The sequence below is a fragment of the Myotis yumanensis genome, unplaced genomic scaffold (genome assembly GCF_028538775.1).
Source record: "Myotis yumanensis isolate MYYU_CA2020_CCGP unplaced genomic scaffold, mMyoYum1.0.hap1 SCAF_18, whole genome shotgun sequence".
In the NCBI taxonomy this organism is placed as follows: domain Eukaryota; kingdom Metazoa; phylum Chordata; class Mammalia; order Chiroptera; family Vespertilionidae; genus Myotis; species Myotis yumanensis.
In genome coordinates, this window is record NW_027223769.1 from 3,740,518 (window position 1) to 3,768,155 (window position 27,638).

General features: G+C 51.1%; 1 protein-coding gene across 2 annotated transcripts in view; it reads right to left on the bottom strand.

Moving 5' to 3' along the window:
• The window catches only part of SPTBN4 (spectrin beta, non-erythrocytic 4), a 79,402-nt gene that overhangs the window by 45,756 nt on the left and 6,008 nt on the right, over positions 1–27,638 (bottom strand). For both annotated transcript variants that reach the window (XM_070399019.1, XM_070399018.1), the window contains exons 3-14: positions 20,246–20,397; positions 18,815–18,988; positions 15,426–15,517; positions 12,211–12,291; positions 10,974–11,089; positions 8,051–8,163; positions 7,771–7,958; positions 7,580–7,697; positions 6,568–6,726; positions 4,998–5,300; positions 4,069–4,219; positions 169–1,108 (exon numbers count right to left, since the gene is read on the bottom strand). In XM_070399019.1, coding sequence (XP_070255120.1) covers positions 169–1,108; positions 4,069–4,219; positions 4,998–5,300; positions 6,568–6,726; positions 7,580–7,697; positions 7,771–7,958; positions 8,051–8,163; positions 10,974–11,089; positions 12,211–12,291; positions 15,426–15,517; positions 18,815–18,988; positions 20,246–20,397 — 2,587 coding nt within the window. The remainder of the gene's footprint in view (positions 1–168; positions 1,109–4,068; positions 4,220–4,997; positions 5,301–6,567; positions 6,727–7,579; positions 7,698–7,770; positions 7,959–8,050; positions 8,164–10,973; positions 11,090–12,210; positions 12,292–15,425; positions 15,518–18,814; positions 18,989–20,245; positions 20,398–27,638) is intronic.

Sequence of the window (27,638 nt, forward strand, 5' to 3'; positions counted from 1 at the left end):
GTTCTATACTTAGTTGCTCATTTATTGTTCACCACAACTTGTGGGGTTGGGGCTATCATTCCCATTGTACTGGAACCCTGATTCCAGCTGGGCTCATACAAGAACTGTTGAACCAACGAAGGTGATAGGTGAGGAAGAGGACCCTGGGGTCCCACAGTGCGCGCTCACCGGTGCTGGACCACCTCCACGTCGTCGAGTGAGTCGGGGACGCGCATGCCAAGCAGCCATTGCTCCTTCTCTCCGATCCACAGCTCGCACGCGTGCACCTCGCCGAACATGCGATAGACAGCGAGGGCATCCCGCAGCCACTGGCGCCGCAGCGCAGCCATCTCGGTCACCTCCGCGAACAGCTGCTCCGTCTCCACCACGCGCACCTGCAGGGCCACCACCAGTGGCCCGGCGCCGCTAGCGCCCCCCAGTGTCGCCAGCTGACGCCGCAGGCTGGTCACGGGCCCTCGATGCGCCTCCACCTCTCCGGTGAGCGCCCGGTGCTGGCGTGCCAAGCGGCGACTGGACGCCTCATCGTGGCCGAAGTCGCCGGCAGCCGCTAAGCGGTAGGCGTCGCGCAGCCAGTCCAGGAGCCCGTCGAGGTCAGCGCCGAACTGGTGCAGCGCCCGTGCCTCCTGCAGCCGCCGCTCGCGCCGCGCCGCCGCCTCTTCCAGCCGCTGCCAGCGCCGCCGCGCACTCGCCGCGCGCTCCGCCAAGCCCACCAGGTGCACCGCCTCGGCGCCCGAGCCCTCGGCGCCGCCGGCCGCAGCCAGCTCCTCGCCGCGTCGCAGGGCCTGCTGCAGCATGGCCCGCCGCCCGCCCAGCTCTCCCTGCAGGATCTTGTGTTGCGCCAGGAGACGCGCGGTGCTGGACAGGTCGTGTGCGCCACCCGCTACGCCCGCCCCGCCGCCGGCGCCGCCTCCGCCTGTCGCCTCTAGGAGGCGCTCCTTGTCGCGGGCCCAGCTCTCGGCCTCCTCGAGCTCCTGAAACAGCGCCCACAGGCTCCTCGAGGCCTCCAGCTCCGCGCGCCGCCGCGCCGCCTGCTCCTGCAGCTCTGCCAGACAGCCGTGCACATGGTTCACGCGGTTGCAGATGACCTGCGGATCGCAGGGCTGGTAGCCTGAGCCAGGAGAAGGGGAGGATCCCGGGTTGGGCTCGGGCAAGAAGGCACCAAAGAGAGGGTGGTGCCGGCTACCTGACCATCCCTTGGCTCAACTTCACCAGGGGCCAGGTTATGGGTCCCCTCTTCCAGGCAGCCTTCCCTGACACCCCGAGTCTGGAGCAGCCGCTTTCTCTGGCTCACCTAGGCTTCTCTGCTTCCCCCCTCCTGGCCTTGGGCCCTCAGGGCTATCATTGCTTGATTTCCCTCCCCCACTGGACTGGGTGCTCCTTGAGGGCAGGGCCTGCGCTGCCTCATCACACCTCGGTCCCCACTATTGTGCAGCACAGGGTGGAGCCCAGAGCATCAACTTAATGAAAATAGTGACTTGACTGAATGATGGATGGAAACTGAAATTCAGAGGGTCCTAGAATCAGTATATTTTGCATAAACTGTGTTTCCTTCAGAACTGGGCCAAAGGAAACTGCTCTACTCTTAAGCCATTTTCTGGGTTCCCTCTCTCATTCTCTGTTGCCTTACCTATTTACCCCCAGTGATGACCTGAATTCCCTTTTTCTTCAAAAGATTCGTTTTCACTCAGCCAGCGTGGCTCCTATGAACCAGGAGGTTATGGTTGGATTCTCGGTTGGGGCACATGCCTGGGTTGTGGGCTCGATCCCCAGTGTGGGGTATGCAGGAGGTAGCCAATCAATTGATTGTTTCTCATCATTGGCGTTTCTATCTCTCTCTCTCCCTCTCCCTTCCTCTCTGAAATCAATAAAAAAAATTTTTTTAAAAACTAACTTTCCTCCCTGACCTCTAGTCTATGATTCCAAAACTAATGGGTTGCAGCCAGCATTTCTTTAATGTAATAGCATCAAATGAATAAAAAAACATCAGAATCCAATGCACAAGGTAAGGGGTAGCATTTTTAGAAAACATTGGGGTGTGTGTGTGTGTGTGTGTGAACTCTGGGTCATGAGTAAATGCATTTCTGACTGGGTCATAGCACTACAAGATGGAATGTGGATTTCTATAATTCTGGACATTCACAGAAATTGACTCAAATACCAAGGCATCCAACTAAATAATAAATGGAGACAATGTATCCAGCCCAATGTCACAGTGTCCTTTAGTCCTCACAACCACCCCATGAGGTCAGCATCCTTACTTGCCCATCTTACAGATGAAGAAACTGAGACTCAGGGAGGGAAGCTGCTTGCCCAGGATCAGCTAAGACACTCTGGACCACTTGTCAGGTAGTGCTGTCTCCTGTCACCATGACAACACACATCCCCCACTAGCCTGTTTGCTGTTTTCACGGTGCTGCTGGTTGACACCAAGCACCAAGATCTCACAAGAAGATGGTGGCCTCCTGTGACAAACAGCCCCAAGGTACAGGACAGGGTCCCCTCAACCTCTCCTGCGGTTCTGATGCGGGTGAGAGGGGCTGAGCCAGGATTGAGCTGTCTTCACCAGGGCTTAGAAGGACAACTTACTTGCTCTTAGCACGTGACCCAGCCTGTGCGAGTCAGAAACTCTCCCACCATCTTTCAAGCCTATAGGCTCTTCCTTTCCTGACAAAGCTCCAGGATTTTAAAGGGTCCTGACTCCAGATAAAGGAACAAGACAGATCAGCCTCAAAACCCTGTTATAGGCTCTGCAACTCTGGGCCTCAGAGCGAAAGAAAAGCAGCTCTGGCTGATGTCAGTGCACACAGGGAGCACACGCAGGGCACTCTGCAGCTGTGCCCAAGCGGGACAAAGTGCGATCACTCCATCCTGATGTCCGGGCACACACAGCAACAAGGTCACCCCTTCACCCAGCTAAGGTGGACGATTTCTTCGAATTCCAGAGAAATGATTAGGATGTGCAATCATCACATTGCCCCCACTTCCTGACAGCATCCAGTCTGCAGCAAGATACACTACACAAACGCATCCCAAGTCACTGACAGGCCACATCCTACAACAAGCCCTTCTTAACAGCCTCTTACTAAGATTCCCCAAGGTCTGTGCAAAGAGCCAACAATCCAGCTTGTTTTGCCTGAGGGGGTTCCTGGTGGTCTTTGGCTGGAGGAAAATGACATCGGTGGATTAGAATTTTAGTAGAGTCAGCCTCAGATTTGCCTATTGGCATCCATGCCCCTGCTTCTGGTAATGGTGGCCCACCTCCTCTCTCCCAGGCCAAGTCTTTGGAGGGAGCTGACCCCACTCTTGGCCCTGGGGTGGGTACATCACAGAGATATGGCCAATTAGATCACTGTATAGTCCAGGGCCACTCTGCTTGTCTGAGCCATGGGGATGGAACCCACAGCGGGCGAATGAAAGCTCCTCCTGGGCCTTTTGTCAGAACTATTGGGAATAGGGGCCTGGCTCTGCTGGAGTCTGCGGCTGCTGAAATGTAAAAAGGGCTGAGTGACCCCAGGTCTACACCACAAGGGAAAGGGCTGCCCAACAGTGACACAAACATAGAGAAGAGAGTCAGAGAGAGAGAGAGAGAGTCTTAAAAGCATCATTGAACCACGCCTGGATCCAGCCCTTCCTGAAGCCATCTCACCTCTCGCTGGACATTTCAGTTATATCAGCCAATACATTCATTCCCTCTTCCTCCTTAATGCTCATTGAATTGAGTTTCCATCACTTGCTGGTGAACAGGCCCTGACAATACATTACATTACACAGTCCTTTTATGATATTCATTGCGATCCAGCTGTAAGGGCTTAGCACATAAAAAATGCTCGATAAATGGGAACTATTGCTACAAACTCTCAAAGCAGGAAGAAATCACATGGTTCAACCTCCTACTCAAGGCACTAATTTCTCTGATGATATATCCCCGATGGAGTGGGATCCTAGTCTGTGCTTGGATGCTTCCAAAGACAGGGAACTCATTCCTTCCTTCTCCCTCTCAGGAGTCATTCGGCTTCTAATAGCATCAGCAGTGGACGTCTCCTCCCCAAGTCCCAACATCAGACTCACCCTGAAGCTGGGAGAAACGCAGAGCAGCGGCATTGAGGGCCTCCACCCGCTCACTCTGGGCAGCGATGTCCCCCTCCAGCAGTCCGTGCTTCTGCAGCAGGTCCTCTGCCTCCACCAGGTGCTGCCCACACTCCTGGGACAGCAGCTGAGCCTATCAGAGGGGCAGCACTGAGGATATTTTTGGCTTTGGCCCTGAGGCCACTCCGCCCCCCGCCCTCCCATGACCCAGGCAGCCCTCTGCTCTCCTACACCATCACCTGAACCCTGACCTTTGTCTCTGTCCTCACTTCTCTCTCTGAATGTTGCATGGCTCATTGTCCCCACGTTTGGGGCCCTGGCTGTCACGATGTCTGTCTCCTCCTCTCTGTGCCGTCTCTGTCCTCTCCCACCTCTCTCTGCCTCCACCTCTTTCTCCCTTACACTCTCTCCATCTCTCTGTGTCTTTATCTCTATCACTATTTCTTTATCTGCATGTGTCACTGTCTGTATCTCTCTGTCCCCATACTTCTTTTCTCCATCTCTCTCTGTATCTCTCTGTGTGGTCTTTCTCAAGTAGATGCCATCTTCCTGTGCCTTTCTCTGTAGCCATTTAGATTTCCATTGCTAACTTTGTGTCTGCTTCTCTACCACTCTCTCTAGTGCCCTCCCCCCCACCTCTTTCCCCCTGGAATAATCTTTCTCTTTCTGTCTCTATATCTCTGTGTCTTTTTAATCTACTTCTCTCTGTGTCTCTGTCTCTTTCTCTGCCTCTGCCTCTCTCTCTCCCTGTCTCTTTTTCTCACTCTTTCTCATGGTCTCCCTTCTTTCTCTTTCTCTTTCTGTCTCTCTCTCCTTCCCTCTCCATGTCTCTGGTAGCCCTTGCAGTGCCTAGATCCCTCCCTCCCCTCCTGGCCCACCACGCCCACCCTTGGCCCCAGTCTGGCCCCCACCTGCATCTCCTCCATCCAGTCCACCATGTACACCATCTCCTGGAAGACCTTCTGCAGGGCCAGGTTCTGCTCCAGCCGTGTCCGCCGGGCACCTACCAGCCCGGTCAGCAGGGCCCACTGGCGCAGGACGCTGTCACGCTGGGCTGCCACCCTCCGGGCATCGTAGTAGCCCTCAGTCGCCAGTGCCTGGGCCAGCTCCGCCACGCCCTGCACCCGCTCCTCGTAGGCTGCAATGTCTGCCTCAATCGCCTCGTGTTTCTTCATGGCCGCCTCCACTGCCGGCAGCTCATAGCCAAAGTTGTCCTGGGGCAGGGCAGACCGCAGACACTCACCCACGCTGCCTCAGCAGCCCAGTGTGAACTTGGAAAACTCCCCACCTACTTCCGTTACCCTGGAGACCAGCCCCATCCTTCCCTGTTACATTTCTAATCCTAAACATGTTACCGAGGAAACAGGCCCATCCTTCCATTTCCCTAAAGACTAGGGACCAGGCCTACCCTATCCTGTTACCTAGGAGACCAGTTCTATCCTCCTGAGTTACCTTGGACACCAGATACAACCTCCTTTGTCATTTAAAAGATAATTAAATACTCTCCCTATTTCTGAAAAAATACTAATTCTGTCTTCTCTAGTTGCCCGGGAGACTAGCCTCACTCTCCAGTTCCCCTGGATATCAGGCCCTCTCCCTCCCACCCTCAAACAGCACCAATCACCTAGGACAGTGATGGCGAACCTATGACACGCGTGTCAGAGGTGACACGCGAACTCATTTTTTTGGTTGATTTTTCTTTGTTAAATGGCATTTAAATATATAAAATAAATATCAAAAATATAAGTCTTTGTTTTACTATGGTTGCAAATATCAAAAAATTTCTATATGTGACATGACACCAGAGTTAAGTTAGGGTTTTTCAAAATGCCGAGCTCAAAAGGTTCGCCACCATGACCTAGGAGAACAATTTTCCCTTCCTACCCTCTTGTCACCTAATCCAAAACTTCTCTGTTGCTTAAGAGATTAAGTCTTGCCTGGCCAGCATGGCTCAGTAGTTGAGCATTGACCTATGAATCAGGAGGTCACGGTTCAATTCCCAGTCAGGGCACATGCCCGGGTTGCAGGCTCAATCCCCAGTAGGGTGCATGCAGAAGGCAGCCAATCGGCGATTCTCTCTCATCATTGATGTTTCTATCTCTCTCCCCCTCTCCCTTCCTCTCTGAAATCAATAAAATATATTTAAAAAGAAAAAGTGTCTTTTTTTTTTTTTAAATATATTTTATTGATTTTTTACAGAGAGGAAGGGAGAGAGACAGAGAGCCAGAAACATCGATGAGAGAGAAACACCGATCAGCTGCCCCCCGCACACCCCACACTGGGGATGTGCCCGCAACCCAAGCACATGCCCTTGACTGGAATCGAACCTGGGACCCCCCAGTCCGCAGGCCGACGCTCCATCCACTGAGCCAAACCGGTTTTGGCGAGAGAAAAAGTGTCTTAAAAAAAAAAAGATCAAGTCTTCCTCCCTAGTCCCAGAGCATCAGCCCCATCCTCCCTCCCAAGCCCCATGCCCAGTACCTGGGAGACCAGGCGCTGGTTCTCATTCAGCCAGCTCTCCCTCATGGCCACCTTGTGGTCGAACCTCTGGGCCAGGAGTCCCAGCTTCTCCTGCCGCGTCAGCTCCGCCCGAAGGGCAGCCTCCCGCTCATGCTCTGCCTTCTCCAGCAGGCCCCAGGCCTAGGGAACAGAGCGGGCGGGCAGACTCCAGTAACTCTCCTCATTTAATGGCCCCGCTTTCTCTAAGGCAAGCATGTCAAACTCGCGGCCCAGGGGCCACATGCAGCCCACAACAAATATTATAGCACCCAGCCAATATAACGGTATGTAAGGAACATTTTAATAAAAATGTCATAACTTAATTTTTACAATATCCTGTTATACATAATTATTAATAATGAACTCAATATTCGCCAATGACTGATTACTATAATCGTGTTGCATTCATTTCCCGTATGCACCTTAGTGCAGGCACACCATTTCTCTCCACTAATACTAGCAGCGAATGTGTTAGTTTTGTACTGACTTGTTTGGTGTGCGCAACAGGAAATATTTCGCTTTCAGAGAACAAGAAAAATAGGTTTGTTTGCATTACGCTTACTAATTTGTGCAGTTATGCAGTGTCTGGTAAGTTAATGTTCAAGAAAAAATGTTAATTTTTATTAAAATGTTCTATTATTTTATGTTAACAATTACTCATTTATTTTAGCCCTTTGTATTCAGCATGTCTCTATTGAAATAAACCCACGTTTCTATGAAAATTGAAGCTTTTGTTTTTGTGTGGCCCACATAAAAATTAAACCTTGTTTATTTGGCCCATGTTAGCCTTTGAGTTTGACCTGCTTGGCCTAAGGTCATGCCTAGGACTAATGGCACTTTTGTGCAAATTGGAAGAAACATGACCCGTTACTGCTGGAAAACTGTCAGAATGAATATCCGATCCACAATGCCTACATGGGGATGGCTCCCCTGAGCAGGGAACACCCTACACAACTCCACAGAGCAACGCTGCCTCCCACACCCGCAGCCTCACCTTGTCGATATCCCAGATGCCACAGCCCTCCCGGGGCACGTAGAGGCGGCGGTTGCAGGCACGCAATTTGCTCTGGATGCTGAAGAGCAGCACCTCCAGGTTCCCCTTCTCCTGAAACCTGAGGGTGCTTGAGCTCAGGAGCCCGCCTCCACACCTCCACCTGCTGCCCTCCCTCCCAAGCTGGGCCTCACTTGGCGGGCTTCTCCAGTGTGCAGTAGGCCATGAAGGCCTGGAGCTGCTGCTGCACCCCGCTCAGGGAGTTGGCGAACTTCTGGTTGCTGATGAGGCCCACAGTGCGGCGGATCCAGGCCAGCAGCTCGGTCGCCAGCTCCTCGTAGCGCTCAATGATCTTCTCCACCTCCAGCACCTGGTCCAGGACCTGGCCCACACGGGAAGCTGGGTCAGCCTCACGCAGGTGTGCCCCATGGGGTGCCCAGGCTCCCACCCACCCCATTCCTTGGTTCCTCATACCTTCCCAATCCGCTTCCCCTCCACAGCCAGAGCCTTCATCTTGGAGAAATAGTGGTAGAAAGAGACCACATAGGTGATGATGGACTTCTCATCCGGAGCCTCCATGTTGACATCTGGGGGGTAAGGGGAAGTGGGGGAGCATGACAGTGAGCATTCGAGCAGAGGGATAGATGGTATTGGGGCGGGAGGGAGACCCCACTCTTTTTAAAAAATTTTACTGATTAATTTTAGAGAGAGAGAGGACGAGAGAGAGAAATAAATGTCGATTTTGATGTCCCACTTAGTTGTGCATTCATAGGTTGCTTCTTGTACATGCCCTGACCAGAGATCGAACCCACAACCTTGGCATAGCAGGACAACGCTCTAACTAACTGAGCTACCGGCCAGGGCAAGAACCCACTAGCTGTGTGACCATGGGCAAAATAACCAACCTCTCTCTGTTCCTTAATTTTTGAATTTGACAAATGGGAACCTACCTCATGGGATTAATAGTGCCTGACACATATAAACCACAATAGAGAAAGTTTCTATTATTGTTATCATTTTATTTTTTGTTAACCCTCACCAAAGGATATTTTTTCCATTGATTTTTAGAAAGTGTGGAAGGGAAGTACAGAGAGAAAGAGAGGCATAGGTGTGAGAAAGACACATTGATTGGTTGCCTCCTGCATGCTTGGGGAGCAAACCTGTAACCCAGGTATGTGCCCTTGACCAGAATCAAACCTGCAACCCTTCAGTGCTCGGGCTGATGCTCTAATTACTGAGCTCACCAATCTACCTTCCACCTCAGGGCCTTTGCACACACTATTCTTTTTTTAAAATATATTTTATTGATTTTTTACAGAGAGGAAGGGAGAGAGAGAGAGAGTTAGAAACATCGATGAGAGAGAAACATCGATCAGCTGCCTCCTGCACATCTCCCACTGGGGATGTGCCTGCAACCCAGGTACATGCCCTTGACGGAGTCGAACCTGGGACCTTTCAGTCTGCAGGCCGACGCTCTATCCACTGAGCCAAACCGGTTTCGGCTTCCTCAGAGCATCTTATCATTTCCTCCTAGTTCCTTCCAAATTTCTTATCATAATTTGCAATTAGATATTCACTTATGTGATTATGCCCTTATCTGCAGTTTGAGCTCCAGGAGCACATGGACTATGCCTGTCTTTCTAACCACTCTCCCCGCTATGCCCAGAACACAGTAGGAGCTCAATAAATATTTACTAAGTGAATGAGTGGTTTATGAGGTTTGAGGTGAAGGACATGGCATTTGGAGGCAGCATGAGCTTGAATCCAAGTTCAACCACGTACTGCATGGTCCTTAGAAAACAGACCTGCCCGGCTGGCATGGCTCAGTGGGTGAGAGTCAGCCTATAAACCAGGAGGTCACGGTTCAATTCCCAGTCAGGGCACAGGCTCAGGTTTCGAGCTCAGTCCCCAGTGTGGGGTGTGCAGGACGCAGCCGATCAATGATTCTCTTTCATCATTGATGTTTTTATCTCTCTCTCCCCTCCTCTCTAAAATCAATAAAAATATATTTAAAAAGAAAGAAAGAAAACAGACCTAACTTCTCTAAGCCTCAGTTTTCCCATTGCTACAGCAGGGATAGTCACAGTGCCTGCCGCCTAGGAAGACTGTAAGTATTATAAAGACTAGCTGCCACGGAAGAAAAACTCAACAAATTCTAATGACCATTTTAATTAATGCACGGAACGCGCAACCTTATACGCAGCCCACCTCGTGAAACTGATGTTCACTACACACCTACCGTGTGCTAGGCACTGAGCACTAAATACAGCTGTACAGGGCAAGCAGAGGAATGATTAAGACCATGGAGTCTGGAATCAGAAGTCCTGTTTACTGGTTTTCAGTGTGACCCTGTGCCAGTGACTTCACATCTCTCACCCTTCAGTTTTCATCAGGAAACTGAATGCACGTATACATTCCCCTTCACACATGCAGGTGCACACACCACATAGACCTCTGCCCAGGCCACATACCCTGTGCACACGTGGAAACACGTGTATACGGGCGTTGAAGGCCAGCTTTAAAACAGGATTAATCAAGTTTGTCCAACCAGTTCGGTGTGAGGATGAAAGGGAACAGTTTTGATCAAATTCCCAGCCATGTGCTTGGCACAGAGTAGATGCTCAGAAGAAGAGAGCAGCTGTTATTCCAGAGGTGGGGCATTGGTGTGGAGTGTGACGGTGGGTTGGGGATGAGGCTGAAGTCTGGGCTGGGGCTAGGGATGGACTGAAAATAGGAAGGGGCGGGGCTGAGGACAGAGCTGTGGACGGGCTGGGGATAGGTATGAGGTAGGAAGTGAGACTCATGGATAGGGAGAAGGACAATGCTGAGAAGGGCTTTGGGGTTAGGGATGGGACAGTGTCGGAGTTGGGTATGTGTTGGGTCTGGGGTTAGGGAGGGAGGGATGGGTTTGAGGGGAGATGATTGAAGATGGATTTGAGAAAGGGGAGATAGAAATGGAAATGGGTTGGGGTTTAAGATGGAGATGGAGTCCTAACCAGTTTGGCTCAGTGGATAGAGCATCGGCCTGCAGACTCAAGGGTCCCAGGTTCGATTCTGGTCAAGGGCATGTACCTTGATTGCAGGCACATCGCCAGTGGGGAGTGTGCAGGAGGCAGCTGATCGATGTTTCTCTCTCATCAATGTTTCTAACTCTCTATCCCTCTCCCTTCCTCTCTGTAAAAAATCAATAAAATATATTTTTTTAAAAAGATGGAGATGGAGAAAGTAAGGGACGTGGGGACGGGCAGGGGGAGGAGATGGAGATGGGGAGGGCAGGGGGCTGGGAGGGAACTTGGGATTTGGGGTGGTGTTGGGGTAGAATGGAATAGAGTTTGGGATGGCATTGGGGATAGCAGCCCCAAAGAGGGAATCAGGACTGGGGTCATGCAAGGCTCACCTTCAGGGTCCAGCAGACGTGCCAACCCCAGGTGCTGCTCAGCCGTGCGGAAGGCTCTCTGCAGGTTGTAGTTGGTGTTGGACTTGGTGAGTTTGCTGAAGTCCACGAGATCGGGCCTGGGCAGGGGCACAGAGTGGGCAGGCAAGAGGCAGGCTCCAGAGCCAGTGAGCAAACAGGCAAAAGTCATCCTTGTGTGAGTCCCACCCAGGGCGAGGGCGGAGGGGCATGGCCCACGCAGGGAAAGCTGTGCGTGCTGGTACGTGTTTGCGCAGCACTTATGGTGGGCGTGAGCATTGCAGGTGTGAGGACACGTGTCTGTCAGACTTCAGGGTGCACACGGTGTGCTTGAGTGTGTTTCTATGAAGTGGTTAGAAGTGTGAGGGCTGCAGCCAGCCTGCCTGGCTCACACCCCAGCTCAGCCACTTCCTGGCTGTCATCTGGGTGAGCTACTTCATCTCTCCGTGCCTCTGTTTCGTCATTCTCATTTGTAAAATGGGGATAGTAATAGCATCTGCCTCATAGGGTCACTGACTATTCAGTGACTTATTGGAAAGCATTTAAAACAATTCTGGGTACACAGAAAGCACTCAATACGTGTTACCACTGTAAGCTGGGCACCATTACAACTTGTGAGTTTCTGGGTGTGTAGGTGCAGCTGGGTCTCCCCTTGTGTAGATGAGTGTGTGTGTATGGGCTCTGGCTTCTGCCACACCAAAGTCCCTCCCAGCCCCCTAGTCTCAGTTTCCACAATCTGTCACGTGGATGGTCATCATGTGGGTGTGATTTGTCTGGGTGCCCACCTCTCAGCCAGGTCAGTGAGGCTCTGAGGTATGACTGGATGGGTATGCACGGGGCCAGAAGGGCTCTCTGGGGTGCACCAAGAGAAAGGACTCTGATGGGAGAAGCTGCTGTGCACACACTCAGGTGGGCCGTCCACGGGGGAGTGAACTCTCCACCCTGGGGACAGCAGGCACAGGCTGTGTATGTCCTGAGTGTCTGTGTGCACACATCTGTGTGAAGGCTAGCATGTTTCCACGTGTGCACAGGGTATGTGGCCTGGGCAGAGGTCTATGTGGTGTGTGCACCTGCGTGTGTGAAGGGGAATGTATATGTGCACAGAGGTGAAGGCACAGGTCCTGTGTCTGTGATCGTCTGTATACATATATGCACAGGCATGTACCTGAGAAACGTGAGGCAGGGGGAGGGCAGGGCCGGGTTGCCACAGACCAGGCGGTACCTGTGCCGGTGAATGAGGGCGTTGAAGGCCAGGCCGTCCCGCCAGCTGGTGGTGAAATTCTGGATGTTTACCTCCGGGTAACTAGCAGCATGGAAGGGAGAGATAGAGGCAGAGATGGAGAAAGTCAGGAGGGGAGAGCGAGAGAGGGAGAGACAGACGTGGATGGATGGATGGATGGATGGATAGATGATAGATAGATAGATAAATAGATAGATAGATGGATGATACAATGAGCCAGGGAGATAGAGATAGACATAAAGATAGAGACAGAGAGAGATTGAAACAGACAGGAGAGGGGTAAAAAAAAAAAAGAGGGGCAGAGGGAGGAAGGAAGAGACAGAAAGGAGGGAAGAAGGGATGGACAGAGAGAGAGCAAGATACAGAGATGGGGAAAGAAAGGAGGGGCAGAGAGAGACAGAAAGGGAGAGAGTAGGGAGGGAGGGGAAGAGAGATAACAGAGAAAAGCAGACATACAGGTAACCACTGATACAGGGAGAAACAGATCGCACTGCAAGACAGACAGCCCCAGAAGGATGAGGGACAAGGCCCAGTCTCCTCGTTCCTCCCAGAGGGTGCTCACCAGAGGGCACTTCAGTTACAGGCCACAGTCCTCCCTGAAGGACAGAGAGGTGGGAGTCCAGGGGCCATGCCCAGCAGGTCTGTGCACCCCTCTTCTTAACCCCACTGAAGGCACCCAGGACCCTGAATTTCCCACACAAGCTGCCCACGCCCTGGTGTGTGCCATGCTAGCCTGGCAGGTGGCTGTTCATGGAGGGAGAGTGACTGGAACCTGGAGCTGGAGGATCCACACAGGTGCACATGAGGCCTCTCGGGGTGCAGGATGAGTTGGGGGAAAGAGAAGAGAGCAGGCTGGGGACAGTCCACCACTTTCTAGCATTGACCTCTGAGGAGTCCAGTTCTAATTTGAACTTGGCTTCCAGATTGTTATACAGGTATGTTTTTTAAATTAGGTTATTTAAAAAATACATACATATACATATACACATATACATACATATACGTATGTACACATATATGCGAACACACACACACACACACACACACACATGCCCACTAGAGGCCCAGTGCATGAATTCGTGCACAGGTGGGGTCCCTCAGCCTGGCCGGCGATCGGGGCCAATTGGGGTAGTCTCACCCAGTCCCTATCGGAGAAATTGGGGCTGGTTGGCTGGCAGGGAGGGACTGTGGGAGGTTGGCCGGCCTGGGGAGGTTGGCTGTGGGAGCACTCTGACCACCAGGGGGCAGTTCCTGCATTAAGCGTCTGCCCCTTGGTGGTCAGTGCATGTCATAATGACTGGTTGACTGGTTGTTGGGTTGTTGGGTCACTTAGGCTTTTATATATATACTAGAGGCCCGGTGCACAAAAATTTGTGCACTCGGGGGTAGGGGGTTCCTCAGCCCAGCCTGTGCCCTCTCTCAGTCTGGGACCCCTCGGGGGTGACCACCTGCTGGCTTAGGCCCGCTCCCCGGGGGATTGGGCCTAAGATGGCAGTCAGACATCCCTCTGGCAGCCCGGCAGCCCTCGGGGGATGTCCACTTGCCAGTGGGGAGCAGGCCTAAACTGCAGTCGGACATCCTTAGCGCTGCTGAGGAGGCAGGACAGGCTCCCACCACCACCGCTGTACTGGTAGCCATCAGCCTGGCTTGTGGCTGAGCAGAGCTCCTCCCATGTGAGAGTGCCCTGACCACCAGGGAGCAGCTCCTGCATTGAGCGTCTGCCCCCCTGGTGGTCAGTGTGTGTCATAGTGACCAGTCATTCCCAGTCTTTCTGCTGTTAGGGTCAGTTTGCATATTACCCTTTTACTATATAGGATAGAGGCCTGGTACACGGGTGGGGGCCGGCTGGTTTGCCCTGAAGGGTGTCCCAGATCAGGGTGGGGGTCCGGCGTGGGTGCCTGGCCAGCCTGGATGAAGGGATGATGGCTGTTTGCAGCTGGTCGCACCCCCTTCAGGATGGGGGTCCCCACTGGGGTGCCTGGCCAGTCTGGGTGAGGGGCTGAGGGCCGTTTTCAGGCTGGCGGGTGACTGAAGCTCCCAACCTCTCCTTTTTTTCTTTTTTCTTTTTATTCTGGGATTTATTTACCTTCTATGGCTGTCACTGGAGCTGAGAGCTGGCTTTAGCTCTGAGGCTCAGCTCCAGCTCTGAGACCTCGGCTGCTGAAAGCAGGTATCTGGGTTTGTTTGGCTTCTATAATTGAAACACTGTTGCAGCTCCAGCTCTGACGGCTGAAAGCAGGTTTCTGGGGTTTGTTTAGCTTCTATAATTGCAACATTGTTTCTTAGAGTGCAAGCTCAGAGTCCAGCAGCGGCAGGCGGGGAACCTTGGCTTCCTCCTTCACTGGAGCAAGCAAGCCTCCTGTTCGCTTCAGCTGCATGGCTGCCAGCCGCCATCTTGGTTGGCAGTTAATTTGCATATCTCACTGATTAGCCAATGGGAAGGGTATCGAAGTTACGGTTAATTACCATGTTTCTCTATTATTAGATAGGATAGATATATACACACATATGTGTGCATATATCCTATATAATAAAAGGCGAATACACAAATTGACCAAATGACAGAATGACTGGTTGCTATGATGTGCACTAACCAGAAGCCAGGCTCACAGCTGGCGAGTGCAGCGATGGTGGCAGGAGCCTCTCCTGCCTCCACAGCAGTGCTAAGGATGTCTGACTGATGGCTTAGGCCCACTCCCTGCGTGGGCCTAAGTGGTCAGTTGGACATCCCCTGAGGGCTCACAGACTGCTAGAGGGCGCAGGCTGGACTGAGGGACCCCCCTCCCCTGAGTGCACAATTTTGTGCACTGGGCCTCTAGTATATATATTTATTGATTTCAGGGAGGAAGGGAGAGAGAGAGAGAGAGAAACATCAATGATAAGAGAGAATCATTGATTGGCTGCCTCCTGTATGCCCCCCACTGGGGATTAAGCCCACAACTTGGGCATGTGCCCTGACTAGGAATCAAACTGTGACTTCCTGGTTCATAGGTCGACCCTCAACCACTAAGCCACACCGGCCGGGCTGTTAAGCAGGTTTATTCATCAAGGTCAGAAGAGTGGATGTGTTTTCTTCACAGTCTATTAGTTCCACCTGTAACTTTTGACACAGGATTTGAGCTGTGACTTGCACTCACCCCAAAGGAGCCCCCAAGGTTAGGGCCCAGCCTGAGTGGGGCTGGGGGAGGGGAGCTTACCCGGCTGTCTTCATCTGACACCACAAGAGTAGCGCATCCTTGGCAGAGCGTGTCTCTCTGTTGTCCTCCGTCTCGATTTTGATGACTTGAATCTGTGAGGATACAAAACTCAGCTTTGGGGACCTGGAGGGCTTGAAGCTGGGAAACCCACCCCCACCCTATTGCCAGGGAGGGAAGTGGGTAACAGTAGGTGGAGGCAGGGGTGGGGTTCAGGAGTGGGCCAGGCCATCCACCACAGGGGGCGGGCAGTGGTGGATTAGGGTCTCAGTTTCCAGGGATGCTGCCATCCTTGATGTCTGGGCCACTTCCCTGGTCCCAGCCCTCATCATTTCCCACCTGAGTTAGTGCAGCGGCCTCCATGCTGGTCTCCCCACCCCACCCCCAGAGTGACAGAGGGACCCTGTGAACAGCCAAATTAGATCACGTGCCTCCTATCCTCAACACGGGGCTCCAGCTCACTCTGGGTAGAAATAATAGTCTCACAATCCCCTCTCGGTGTGTCTCTGACCTCATCCTCAGCAGCTCACTCTCCTCCAGAGACCTCTGTCCTATCACTAACTCACCAGTGTCCTCCCTCCCCAGGGCCTTTTCACTGGCTGTTCCTTTTGCCTGGGACAACCTTCCCCAGGTCCCCACAAGGCTCCACCTCCTCCTTGAGTTCTGTACTCTTGTCACCTTCTCAGTGAGGACTTGACCAACCACCTGATTTTAAATCTCAATATGTCTACCTAAATTGCACATCCCCCTTCCCTGCCTTATTATCTCCTTAGCATTTATCATTATCTATACATTTTATTTCTTCATTTGGTTTATTGTCTCCCCATTATGGACTGAATTGTGTTGTCGTCCCCCCGCCCCTCCCAAAATTCATAAGTTGAAGCCCTAACCCCCAATGTGACTGTATTTGGAGATAGGGCCTCAGAAAGTTAGTTAAGGTTAAATGAGATCATAAGGGTAGCGCCCTAATGTAATATACATGGTGTCCTTATAAGAAGAGGAAGAGCGCTGGCCAGTGTGGCTCAGTTGGTTGGAGCGTCACCCTGCATACCAAAAGGTTTCAGGTCCGATTCCTGTGGGGGTCCCACAGAAGGCAACAAATTGATGTTTTCTCTCTCTCTCTCTCTCTCTCTCTCTCTCTCTCTCTCTCTCTCTCTCTCCCTTCCCCTCTCTCTATAATGAATAAGCATATTCTCGGGTGAGTATTAAAGAAAGAAGAGGAAGAGACCCAGGCACAGGCCCACACAGAGGAAAGATCTTGTGAGGATGTAGCGAGACATGGTCCTTGGCAAGCCAAGGAGAGAGGCTTCAGGAAACCAAAACTGCTGGCACCTTGACCTTGAACTTTATGAGAAAATTAATTTCTGTTGTTTAAGCCCCTGGTCTGTGGCATTTTGTTACAGTACCCCTAGTCCAGTGGTCGGCAAACTCATCAGTCACCAGAGCCAAATATCAACAGTACAACGGTTGAAATTTCTTTTGAGAGCCAAATTTTTTAAACTTAAACTATATAGGTAGGTACATTGTTAATAACTTAATTAGGGTACTCCTAAGGCTTAGGAAGAGCCACACTCAAGGGGCCAAAGAGCCGCAGTTGGCCGACCACGGCCCTAATAGACTAAAGTGCTCACTACCCTGTAAGAGTTCCAGGACCACGTGACGTTTATGTCCTGGAGAACCCAGAATAATTGCAGGTTTGAGAAACTTAGGGGGGTGCTCGACACTTGGGCCCTAGACTCGAGAGCTGAGTTTGGCATTTAGGCACAACGTAGAGAAGTAGGTAGCCCAATCCCTGGTTTTAGGCTCCAGCTACCAGCCACCCTACCCCACTCCCAACCCAATGGTCTCATTCCCTCATTCTGTACTGACGTCCATACCTGTCTCCAGCTTTCACCATTTTTCTGAGCTCCATTCCCAGTATCCAGTGGATTCATAAATGCCTCCTACTAATGTCCCCTGACCCTGATGACCACCATTCTCCAAAATGACTTCAGTGTCTCTCCAAAACCTGATCTTTCTCCCTGGCCCTGTCTCAGGGTGGCTCCACTATCCTCCAGTCCTCAGGCCAGAGCCTTGGGTCTAGACCTGAACAGCTACCCATCCTTCCCATTCCCCTATGGCATGTCTACTCCCCCCATCACCCCCCCCCCGCTTCTTTCCTACCTGCCCTCCTTTTCACCTCTCTATGCCCTACCCCCAGGTCCAGCTCCAGACTCTTCCCTGAACTCCCAGCCCCCAATTTTGGTGACCACCCAATCCAGAGGGATCCTTCTAAATCTGACTACGCCTCGCCTCTTGATAAAACTCTCCAATCTCTCCCTATGTCAGACAGAATAAAATCCAAACTGCTTATCAGAGATCACCTAGGCCCTGGCAGCCCCTCTGATATCATCTCCTCAGTCACCTCTGGCCTCCTATTCTCTAGCCATTCTGGTCTTTCTGTACGTCCAACATGCCACCTCAGGGCCTTTGCATCTGCCATGTCCCCTATCTGGAATGCGTTCTCCCTTCAATTTCTTATGTCATTTAGCAAAGAGCTTCTCAGAGAGCCCTTCTCTGGTCACCCAGTCTAAAATATCAGTGCCATCAACTTAATATTTTATATCTTTTACTGACTTATAATCTCTTCTGCATAGCTCCTTTTTCTTCTTTGCCTAGAAGTGGTACTTTTCCCATACACCCCTTGTTTATATTTTTATAGGGTTGTTTATTGTCTATCTACAAAGGCAGAAAATCTATTTTGTTTCTGAACTGGAGCAAAATTGTCGGAATTTGAATTCCAGCTCCACTACCCAGCTGTGTGACCTTGAGCATATTACTTCACCTCTCTGGGCTTGTTTCCTCACTAGTAAGATGGAATAATAAAAACTACTTAGTTTAGGGGGCTGTTGTATGTATTAAATGCCACATGCTTAGAACAGGGACTGGAACACAGTAAAAAACATAAAAATGATGATCATAGTGATGCTGGTGGTGATAATGATTTTTCTTTTTAATCCTCACCCGAGGATATTTTTCCATTGACTTTTAGAGAGAGTGGAAGAGAGAGGGAAAGACAGAGAGAAACATCGATGTGAGAGAGACACATGGATTGGTTGCCTCCTGCATGAGCCCCTGCCGGGGAGGACTCTGCAACCGAGGTACATGGCCTTGACCAGAACTGAATCCGGAACGTGCAGGCCGACGCTCTATCCACTGAACCAAACAGGCTGGGGCAATGATTATTATTTTTATCATTATTTTCATTTCCACTCCCTGGAACAGGGTTGCTGGAGCATATTAGAATTTGTAGGAGTGAATGAATGAATGAATGAATGATTGAGTGGATGGGGGACGCCCCCCTCAGGCCCCACCTTAGGAGGCCAGCTGGGAAGGGGACACCTGGGGATCACCTGGAAGCGCAAGATGATGGTCCAGACCAGCCCCAGGGTCAGCCGGTGGTTCCCGTCCACAATGTCATGCGAGCCCACATTCTCCAGGTGCACGCGCTGCTCCTTCAGGAACTGCAGAGCCTTGTCCACGTTTTCCAGGGAGTGGATCCTCATGCGACCGCGGGTGGGCCGTGGCTAGGGCGGCGGGGCGTTGGGAGATGGAGGACCAGACCTAGAACCCTGTGCCCCAGCACCACCCCTTTCAAAGGCGTCAGCCCCGTAGTCACGCCTCTGGATATCCAGGCCCAGACCACACTCCTGCAGCCTCATCAAAGACCCGAGACCCAATCCTAAAGAATCCCCCCCCCCCCCCGTCAGTGGGGGGAAGAAGGGAAGGGAGGGACATCTGTAATACTTTAAACAAGGAAGATAAATCTTTAAAAAAAGAATCCCTCTCCTTCCCATAGCCTGACCCTTTCAAGAGCCAGTTACCTTCCTGGCTTATTCCAGTTCCTGTCCCCCGCTTCTACCAAAGCTACACCTCCCAGCTGATAACTACACCTGAGCGTTAAGCTCCGCCCCTGCCGATAGCCGCAGTCCGGCCCTTCCTCTGGACTCCTATCCCACAGGTGGCCTTAGGCTGTCAAAGCTTTGCCTCTAGTTCTACGCCGCCCTTTCAGGCCCCGGCTGGAGCCTCGCCCGTTCCTATCAAGCCCCGCCCCATCCAAAGACTCTCCCCTGGTTCCTAGCTCCATTCCTTCCAAAGGCGTTTGTTTCTATCCTATAGCCATGCCCCTCACGACTTTGAGCTCCAGGCTCTGGACTGTAGTGAATCTCCAGCTCTATCAGAACCCCATCCTGCGCGATGAAGCCCCACCCAAGCCCAGAAATACAACCGTAACCCACACAACAAGCCACACACATACAAGAGTTCTGTCGGGTCCCCCCGACGCCCACGACCAAGGCAGACCCTTCCGATGACAGCCACACCCTCATCCACAGACCCCTCCACAGAGTTCTGCTGTTTTAGAGCCATTGCCCCCTGCGACAGCACTAGCCCGGTCCAACAGAGCCCCGCCCAAGCCCAGAGTCCCGCCCAGCCAGGGCCCTCACCTTCATCAAAATCCATGGTTCCAGGACGCCTCCAGGTTCCTCACAACCAAGCCCCGCCCCCGTGCCAGAGCCCCGCCCCCGTGCCAGAGCTCCGCCCCCGTGCCGGAGCCCCGCCCTGTGCCGGAGCCCCGCCCTGTGCCGGAGCCCCGCCCCCGTGCCAGAGCCCCGCCCTCTGCCAGAGCCCCGCCCCCGTGCCAGAGCCTCGCCGCCCGAGAGCAGGCGCTCTCACCAACCTGCACCTTCCGGGACGCTCCACCCATCCCTTAGCCAGGCCCAGTCCTAGCCCAGCCAGAGACCCCAGGGCCAACCCCCTCCCCCCAGCCCCCCACGCCCCCTCACCAGCTGCTCCCCGGACAGCACTTCCAGGAGTCTCGTGAGCACGAAGCCGTCCCGGAGGTCGGCATAGAGGTCCCCGATGTGGCAGCCAACGCGGGCGAGGTGAGAGTTCACCCACTTGGTGAAAGTTTTCTTCTGCACGGCTTCCCGCTCATCTGAAGGACAGGCACTGATGAGCCCCCGTCTCCCCGAGGAACCTCCCCAGGAAGCCCCCTTCCAGCTTCACCCCAGGCCCCCACCGCCCACTGTTCAGGCCCAGCTCTCCAAAACTGTAAGGTCTTAGCGCAGTCGGCTCCTCCTCCCTGGGCCGCCTTGCCCTCCCCGCCGCTGCCCACCTGAAGACAGCCTCCTTTGTCTTTCCAAGTTTTCCTGAGATCCCTCTCCCTCTCCCTTCCTCTCTGAAATAAATAAAAAAATTTTTTAGAAAAAGGCCAGCCCACCTGGCTCAGTGGTTGAGCATTGACCTATGAACCAGGAGGTCACGGTTGGATTCCCGTCAGGACACATGCCCCTGTTGGGCCCGGATCCCCAGTGGGGGGCGTACAGGAGGCAGCTGATCAATGATTTTCTCTCATCACTGATGTTTTTATCTCTCTCTCCCTCTCCCTTCCTCTCTAAAATAAATAAAACTATATTTAAAGTTTTCCTGAGATATCACATCCACAAGAAGCCTTCCCTGTTTTCTATCCCAGTTGGCTCTGTTCATTCAATAAATATTTGAGCGCCTACCATGTGTCCCCCACTGTTCTAGGCTCTGAATAAGGCAGAGAGCTCCGTGTAGTTGAGGCACAGATAACACTAGGGAGCCATGGAGGTGCCCCTGGGGGAGGGACAAGATGACAGCTGTGTTTAGGGAATATCTCAGGCTGCTGCCTGGGAGGGGGGGGGGGGTGGTCAGAGAGGGCAAGAATGGCAGCCAGGAGACCAGGGAGGTGACTGGGGAAGGACTCAGGGGAGAGAGGTCCAGGCTGCAGGAGGGCAGAGCTGTGGAAACGGAGAAGAGGGCATATTGGAGTAGAGATGGAAAAGTAAAACCTGGCAGCTGACAGGCTGTGGGGAACGAAGAGGAAGGACTACACTACACTGAATGCCCCCTGAGGGCAGGAATCCTGCCTCCCACTCCCTAGCGACGGCACTGCCGGCTAGACACTGCATATCCCACCTCCTTAGGGTGAGGAACAGGAGGGTGACTACAGAGGAAAGAGTGAAAAAACAAAATGGACTCACCACAGCCAAGCTAACAAAATCACTTAAATTAGAATGGGCTGAAACGTGAGGAATAGATTTATTTTACTTTAGCAAGCCTGAGGACTTAACTTTTGAACTTTTCAGCTGTGCATCAATGCCTAGAAATAGATATAAATCCTATAGATAACCTTCCAAAGAATTTAGGAAAGAATGTTCATGAGAAGAACTTAGGGGGAAAATGTTCATGTGTCCAGACACTTGACACCTGGCAGGTCACCCTCTCGGACCGATCCAGAAGCTAGGAATGCAGGACTGATTCTTCTCAAGAATGCACTTTTTACTCAACTTTCCTCTTTCCTTTGGAACACTCTGGGTCCTAGTAGTGTTGCCAGAATTGCAAATCTTAAGATCCTTGAATAAAACTTTGTCATCTAATTTTAACAAGGCCTCCTGGTTCCTTTACACTCAGGTGACACTAACAATGGGAGGGGAGGGGAAGAATGTGTGCAACTGCTGCCTCCGTTGCTTAAAAAGAGACGGTTGGGAGTCTCTTGCTCATTTCTTAAATAACTGCTTTAGCATGAGCTACACATATTATAAAATTCACTCTTTTAAAGTGTAAATTTAAAGTGTGGCTTTTAGTCTAGTCACAGAGTTGTGCAACCATCATCACTGTCTAATATCAGAATTTTTCAACACGCCAAGAAGAGACCCTGTAACCATTAGCAGTCACTCCCCATTCACTCTTCTCTCAGCCCTAGGTACCATTAATATATTTTCTCTGTTCTGGACATGTTATATACATGGAACCACACAATAGATGGTCTTTTATGTGTCTGGCTTCTTTTACTTAGCATAATGTTTTCAAGGTTTATTGATGTTGTCACATGTATCAGTACTTTATTGCTTTTTCTGGCCAAATAATATTACATGTGTAGATATACTGCATTTTACTTATCTATTCATCAGGTAAGGGACATTCGGGTTGTTCCCACTTTTTGGTGATTATGAATAATGCTGCTATGAACATTCAGGTGCAAGTTTTTCTGTGGGCACGTTTTCAGTTTATCTTGAGTATATACCTGGGAGTGGAACGGCTTGATAATCTATCTTTACTCTTTTGAGGAACTGCCAAACTATTTTCCAAAGTGGCTGCACCATTATGCATTCCCACCAGCAATGTATGGGGGTTCCAATAACATCCTCGCCACCGCTTGTTATTTCCTAGGTATTATTATTATTATTATTATTATTATTACTAGAGGCCCAGTGCACAAAAATTTGTGCACTCGGGGGGAGGTGGGAGGGGGGGTCCCTCAGCCCGGCCTGTGCCCTCTTGCAGTCTGGGACCCCTCGGGAGATAATGACCTGCTGGCTTAGGCCTGCTCCCGGGTGGCAGAGGGCAGGCCCAATCCCTAGGTGCAGCCCCTGGTCTGCTCGGAGCAGGGCTGATTGGGGAGTTGGGACGCCGCCCCCTGTCATGTACAGAGTAGGGCAGATTGGGAGGTTGCGATGCCACCCTCAGTCACGCTCAGGGTGGGGCCAATTGGGGAGTTGGGGCACAGCCCCCTGTCACACTCAAGGCAGGGTCGATGGGAGGTTGCGGCGCCACCCCCTGTCATGCACAGGCAGGGCCCATCAGGGGGTTGAGGAGCTCCCCCCTGTCACTCACAGAGCAGGGCCAATCAGGGGGTTGGGGCGCCGCCCTCTATCACCCACAGAGCAGGGCCGATCAGGGGGTTGGGGCGCCGCCACTGTCACACTCAGGGCAGGACCGATGAGGAGGTTATGGCTCTACCCTGTCACACACAGAGCAGGGCCTGTGGAGGGGGGGGGTGGCGTTTTGGGCATCACACATTGTCACACACGGAGCTGCAGGGCGATTAGGGGGTTTGGGGACTGCCCCCTGTCATGCTGATCCGGTGCCAGGCGACCTCGCGGCTCCACTGATCCCGGTGCTGGGAGGCATATTACCCTTTTACTATATAGGATAGAGGCCTGGGGGCCGGCTGGTTTGCTCTGAAGGGTGTCCTGGATCAGGGTGGGGGTCCCCACTGGGGTGCCTGGCCAGCCTGGATGAGGGGATGATGGCTGTTTGCAGCTGGTCACACACCCTTCAGGGTGGGGGTCCCCACTGGGGTGCCTGGCCAGTCTGGGTGAGGGGCTGAGGGCTGCTTTCAGGCTGGTGGTTGTTGACTGAAGCTCCCAACCGCTCCTTTTTTTTTCTCTTTTTTAAATTTTATTCTGGGCCAGCTTTAGCTCTGGCTCTAGCTCTGAGGCTTCCGCTGGTTTGTTTGCGTTCTGTAATTGAAACAATGTATAACTCCAGCTCTGAGATCCCGGCCAGCTGAAAGCTGGTTTCTGGGGTTTTGTTTAGCTTCTATATTTGTTAGAATGTTTCAAACTGCCAGGTCAGAGGCCACAAGTCAGGCGGGGAACGTTGGAGTCTGCAGTCCCTGGAGCAAGCAAGCCTCATGTTTGCTTCCAGCTGCCTGGCTGCCGGCAGCCATCTTGGCTGACAGTTAATTTGCATATACTCACTGATTAGCCAATGAAAAGGGTAGCGGTCGTACGCTAATTACCATGTTTCTCTTTTATTAGTGTAGATTGCCATCCTAGTGGGTATAAAATGGTGTTTCGATATGGTTTTGATTTGCACTTCCCTAATGATTAATGATGTTGAGCATCTTTTCACATGCGTATTGGCCAATTGTATTTCTTTGGAGAAATAATCTATGCAAAGCTTTGCCCATTTTTAATTGGGTTATTTGTCTTTATCATCTGTACTCCCTTTGCTACTTTCTGTGAACCTATAATTATTTCATAATTTGAAGTTTTATCAAAAAAAGAACCTGCTGCCTGCCCTTCATTCCTCTTCCCCTGATCCCCACAGGCTTGAACACCAAGGTCCAGAGAGCACAGGGTGGAAGAAAGAACCTGGGACCCACATTGACTGCTTGGAACAGCGCCTCTCTGCCAGCAAGGCTGCTCGTCGGGGGACTATGCAGGAGGGAGAAATGAGCTTCTAACTCCTTTAAGCCACTGTATTGCTTGGGTCTCTTTGTTACAGCAGCTTAGCCTATACAGATATTACTCACATTTTGTTACCAAGTAATTTAGTAGTCACACTTTTAAGATCACATATGAGGAAGTGATGACAGAAAAAGACGAAGAATTGGATGTTTGGTTATTCTGCTTTTGAACACTGATACCCAGGCCCACAGCAGATTTGGCCAATGCTGATGCCAAAACGGAACTTCAGTTCGTCCCAGAGTGGTGCCAGAATGAGGAAACTGGATTTGGCCCTGCCGCCAGGAGATGACCAGCTGTGTGGCTGCCAGAGGTCATCTCTCCTCTTCGGGCCTCCATATTCCCATTTGCAAATGAGGGATTTGGAATAGATCAGGGTTCCTTCAGTGGGTCCTGGGGGACCCTGGGTGTTTGGGGACTCATGCTTGGAGGACAAGGACCCAAGAGAACATTTTTTATTTTGTCATTTCACTTGATGAAATGACAAAATAAAATTAATAGGAACACATCCTGGACCACCTGGATGGCGACTTCATAAAGGACCATGCAGTGAGAGTTCGATTTTTGTGATTACAATCTTATTAGCATGGAGCTGAGCTGACATGTCCAGGACCGAAATGCCCAGGGGACCAGGCAGGTCTGAAATGGGAAAACGAGGCCCTCCTCACAGGTTCAGCACCCACGTGGGCCCTTGTCTGGAGTCTTGAAGATGGTGGCCCAATGCTGCCATATCATGTGACATCATGAGGAGCCAAACATTTGTATTTTTTAAAGACAAAAACTCCCTGTTTTTAAATGTTGCAACTGATTTATGTTTTTATAAAACACAGTAGGGGTTGAAACCAAACATGTCCCTGAGTGCACTTCCAACCTATGATGACACGGAGTGTTTGCCATCAGTGAGAGTGTCTTCTGTTGCCCTTCCAGTGCCCCCACCACTTTTCCGCACCTGCTCTGTGTGGACTGTGACTGGGCTCCCAGCCCCCTAAGGCCTCAGACTCTGTTGGGTTTAGGCAGCAGATGAGAGGAGAGAAGAAAGGCCTCCCTGCATGACCAGCTTCTGGCAGTACCTGGCTCCTCTCCTGCATCCCCTGCTCCTACTGGGGAGGCCTCTTTCCCATCTCACCACTGCCTGCCTGGCCCCAGCCCCTGGGGGTCTCCACTGCCCACCCCTCTGTAAATGGCCCTTCGTTAAACTCTCCTCTGTTTTATCCCTTTGAGGGGCCATTGGCTTCCTGCCAGGATCTAGCTGGCACAGGTACCTTTGGGCTATCGAGACTCTGAGCCAAATCACAACTGTCCTACCTCTGCCATGTGCTCATATTGAGTCATCATTCATATGCTCTTCTCCACTGTGGCAATCACCAATCACAAGTGAGATACATTTCCTTAGAATGAGACTTTAATTTATTCATATCTTTAATACATTGACACTTCCATGGAGCAGAGGGAGAACTCCTTTATCCATTACTGGCTAAGGAGAAAGGATACAGAGAGACTTAATATGTAAGTGGTATGTTTTGATATTAGTCTGGGAATAGTTAGGAAGCTGGAGAATACCATGAATATTGGTGGAAATATGGAATATCATAATCCTCATGCCTGCTGGTGCAAGTTATAGACTGGGGCATCCATTCTGAAAACAACCAGTCCAATTAAACAAGTGTACACCCTCATGACCCAGCAATTCTTTCCCCTATGTGTCCCCAAAACTTTTTCACACTGGTTCATAGCATATAGAAGTGACGTGCTATGTGGGGATGGAGTGGCAAGGAGCTGGGTCAGGGTTGGAGACCACCTGGTTGTCCATCACTGGGAAGGGATGGGTCAAATATGATGAATACACACCCAGGACTCCATGCACCAGTGAGAAGCAACAGATTAGGTGTACACAGAGCCACATGGATGAGTCTTAAGACATTGCTGAATGAGAAAATCATGCAAAAAATGCAATCTAGAATATGACAAAACTTGTATCAGTCAGCAACACCTGCACCCACAAACCCATACATATAGGGCTCCCAGGTTTACGACAAAGTGACACTGACGTTCAGGAGGGAAAGGAAAGTCTTTTCAATAAGTGGAGCTGAGTCAACTGGATATCCATGTGGGTGGGGGGACCTGACCCACACACACTGTACACAATAAATATAATAAATGTCATTTGGGCTATAAATCTAAATGTGAGAGGAATACAACAAGGCTTTTAGAAGAAAACATCAAATAATATCTCCACGGTCTTGGAGTAGGCAAATATTTCTTAAAGAAGACACAAAATGTTAGCCATCTGGAAAATAATTATTAAATTAGACTATATATAAGTTGAGAAATTCTGTTTATCAAAAGGCACCATTTAGCAAATGAAAAGATGAGCCACAGAGTGGGCAGAAAATATTCACAACACATACATATGACAAAGGACTTGGCCCCAGAATATATAAGAACTCCTGAAAAGCAATCCGAAAAAGGCAGGAAAATAGGCACTTCCCAGGATATCCAAATAGTCAATAAACATATGAAAAGGTGCTCCACCTCATTAGTTGTTATTAGTCATCAGTAAAATTCAAATTAAAACCACAATAGAATGCACACCCACCAGAACGGCTAAAATTAAAAAGAATGACCATAGCAAGGTTTGGTTGGTTGTACACTCATACACTGTTGAGGGGAATGTAAAATGCTACAAACTGGCCATGTTTGTACCGAAGTTAGATATACACCTATCCCATGATCCAACAATGTCACTCCGTGGTGGGTCTAAGCCATCCCGAAATGAGAGGTCTGCCCACCAAAAACATGTACTAGGAAGTTTAAAGCAGCAATAGCTTTATTGGTAATACTTTGTAATACTAGCAATTGCTAGTTTGCAATAGTCCAATTTGTGAGAGCCCTAACCTAAAAGCAACCCAAATGCTCATCAACAGGATAGGCTACAGCTTGGTCACACTGTGGCATACTGTACAGCGATGAAGGAACACCTACATGTACGGGCAGAAGTGGATGAATCTTACAAGCAGAGTGTTGAGTGGCTGAAGCCAGACACAAAACAGTGCATGCTGCATGATTCCATTTATGTGGAGCTCAAAAACTAGCAAAAGGAATGTGCACGGTTGGAAGTGAGGAACAGATTTTATTCTTGAGATGCAAGGATAGAGAGGTGGCCAGGCTGGGGCTTGTC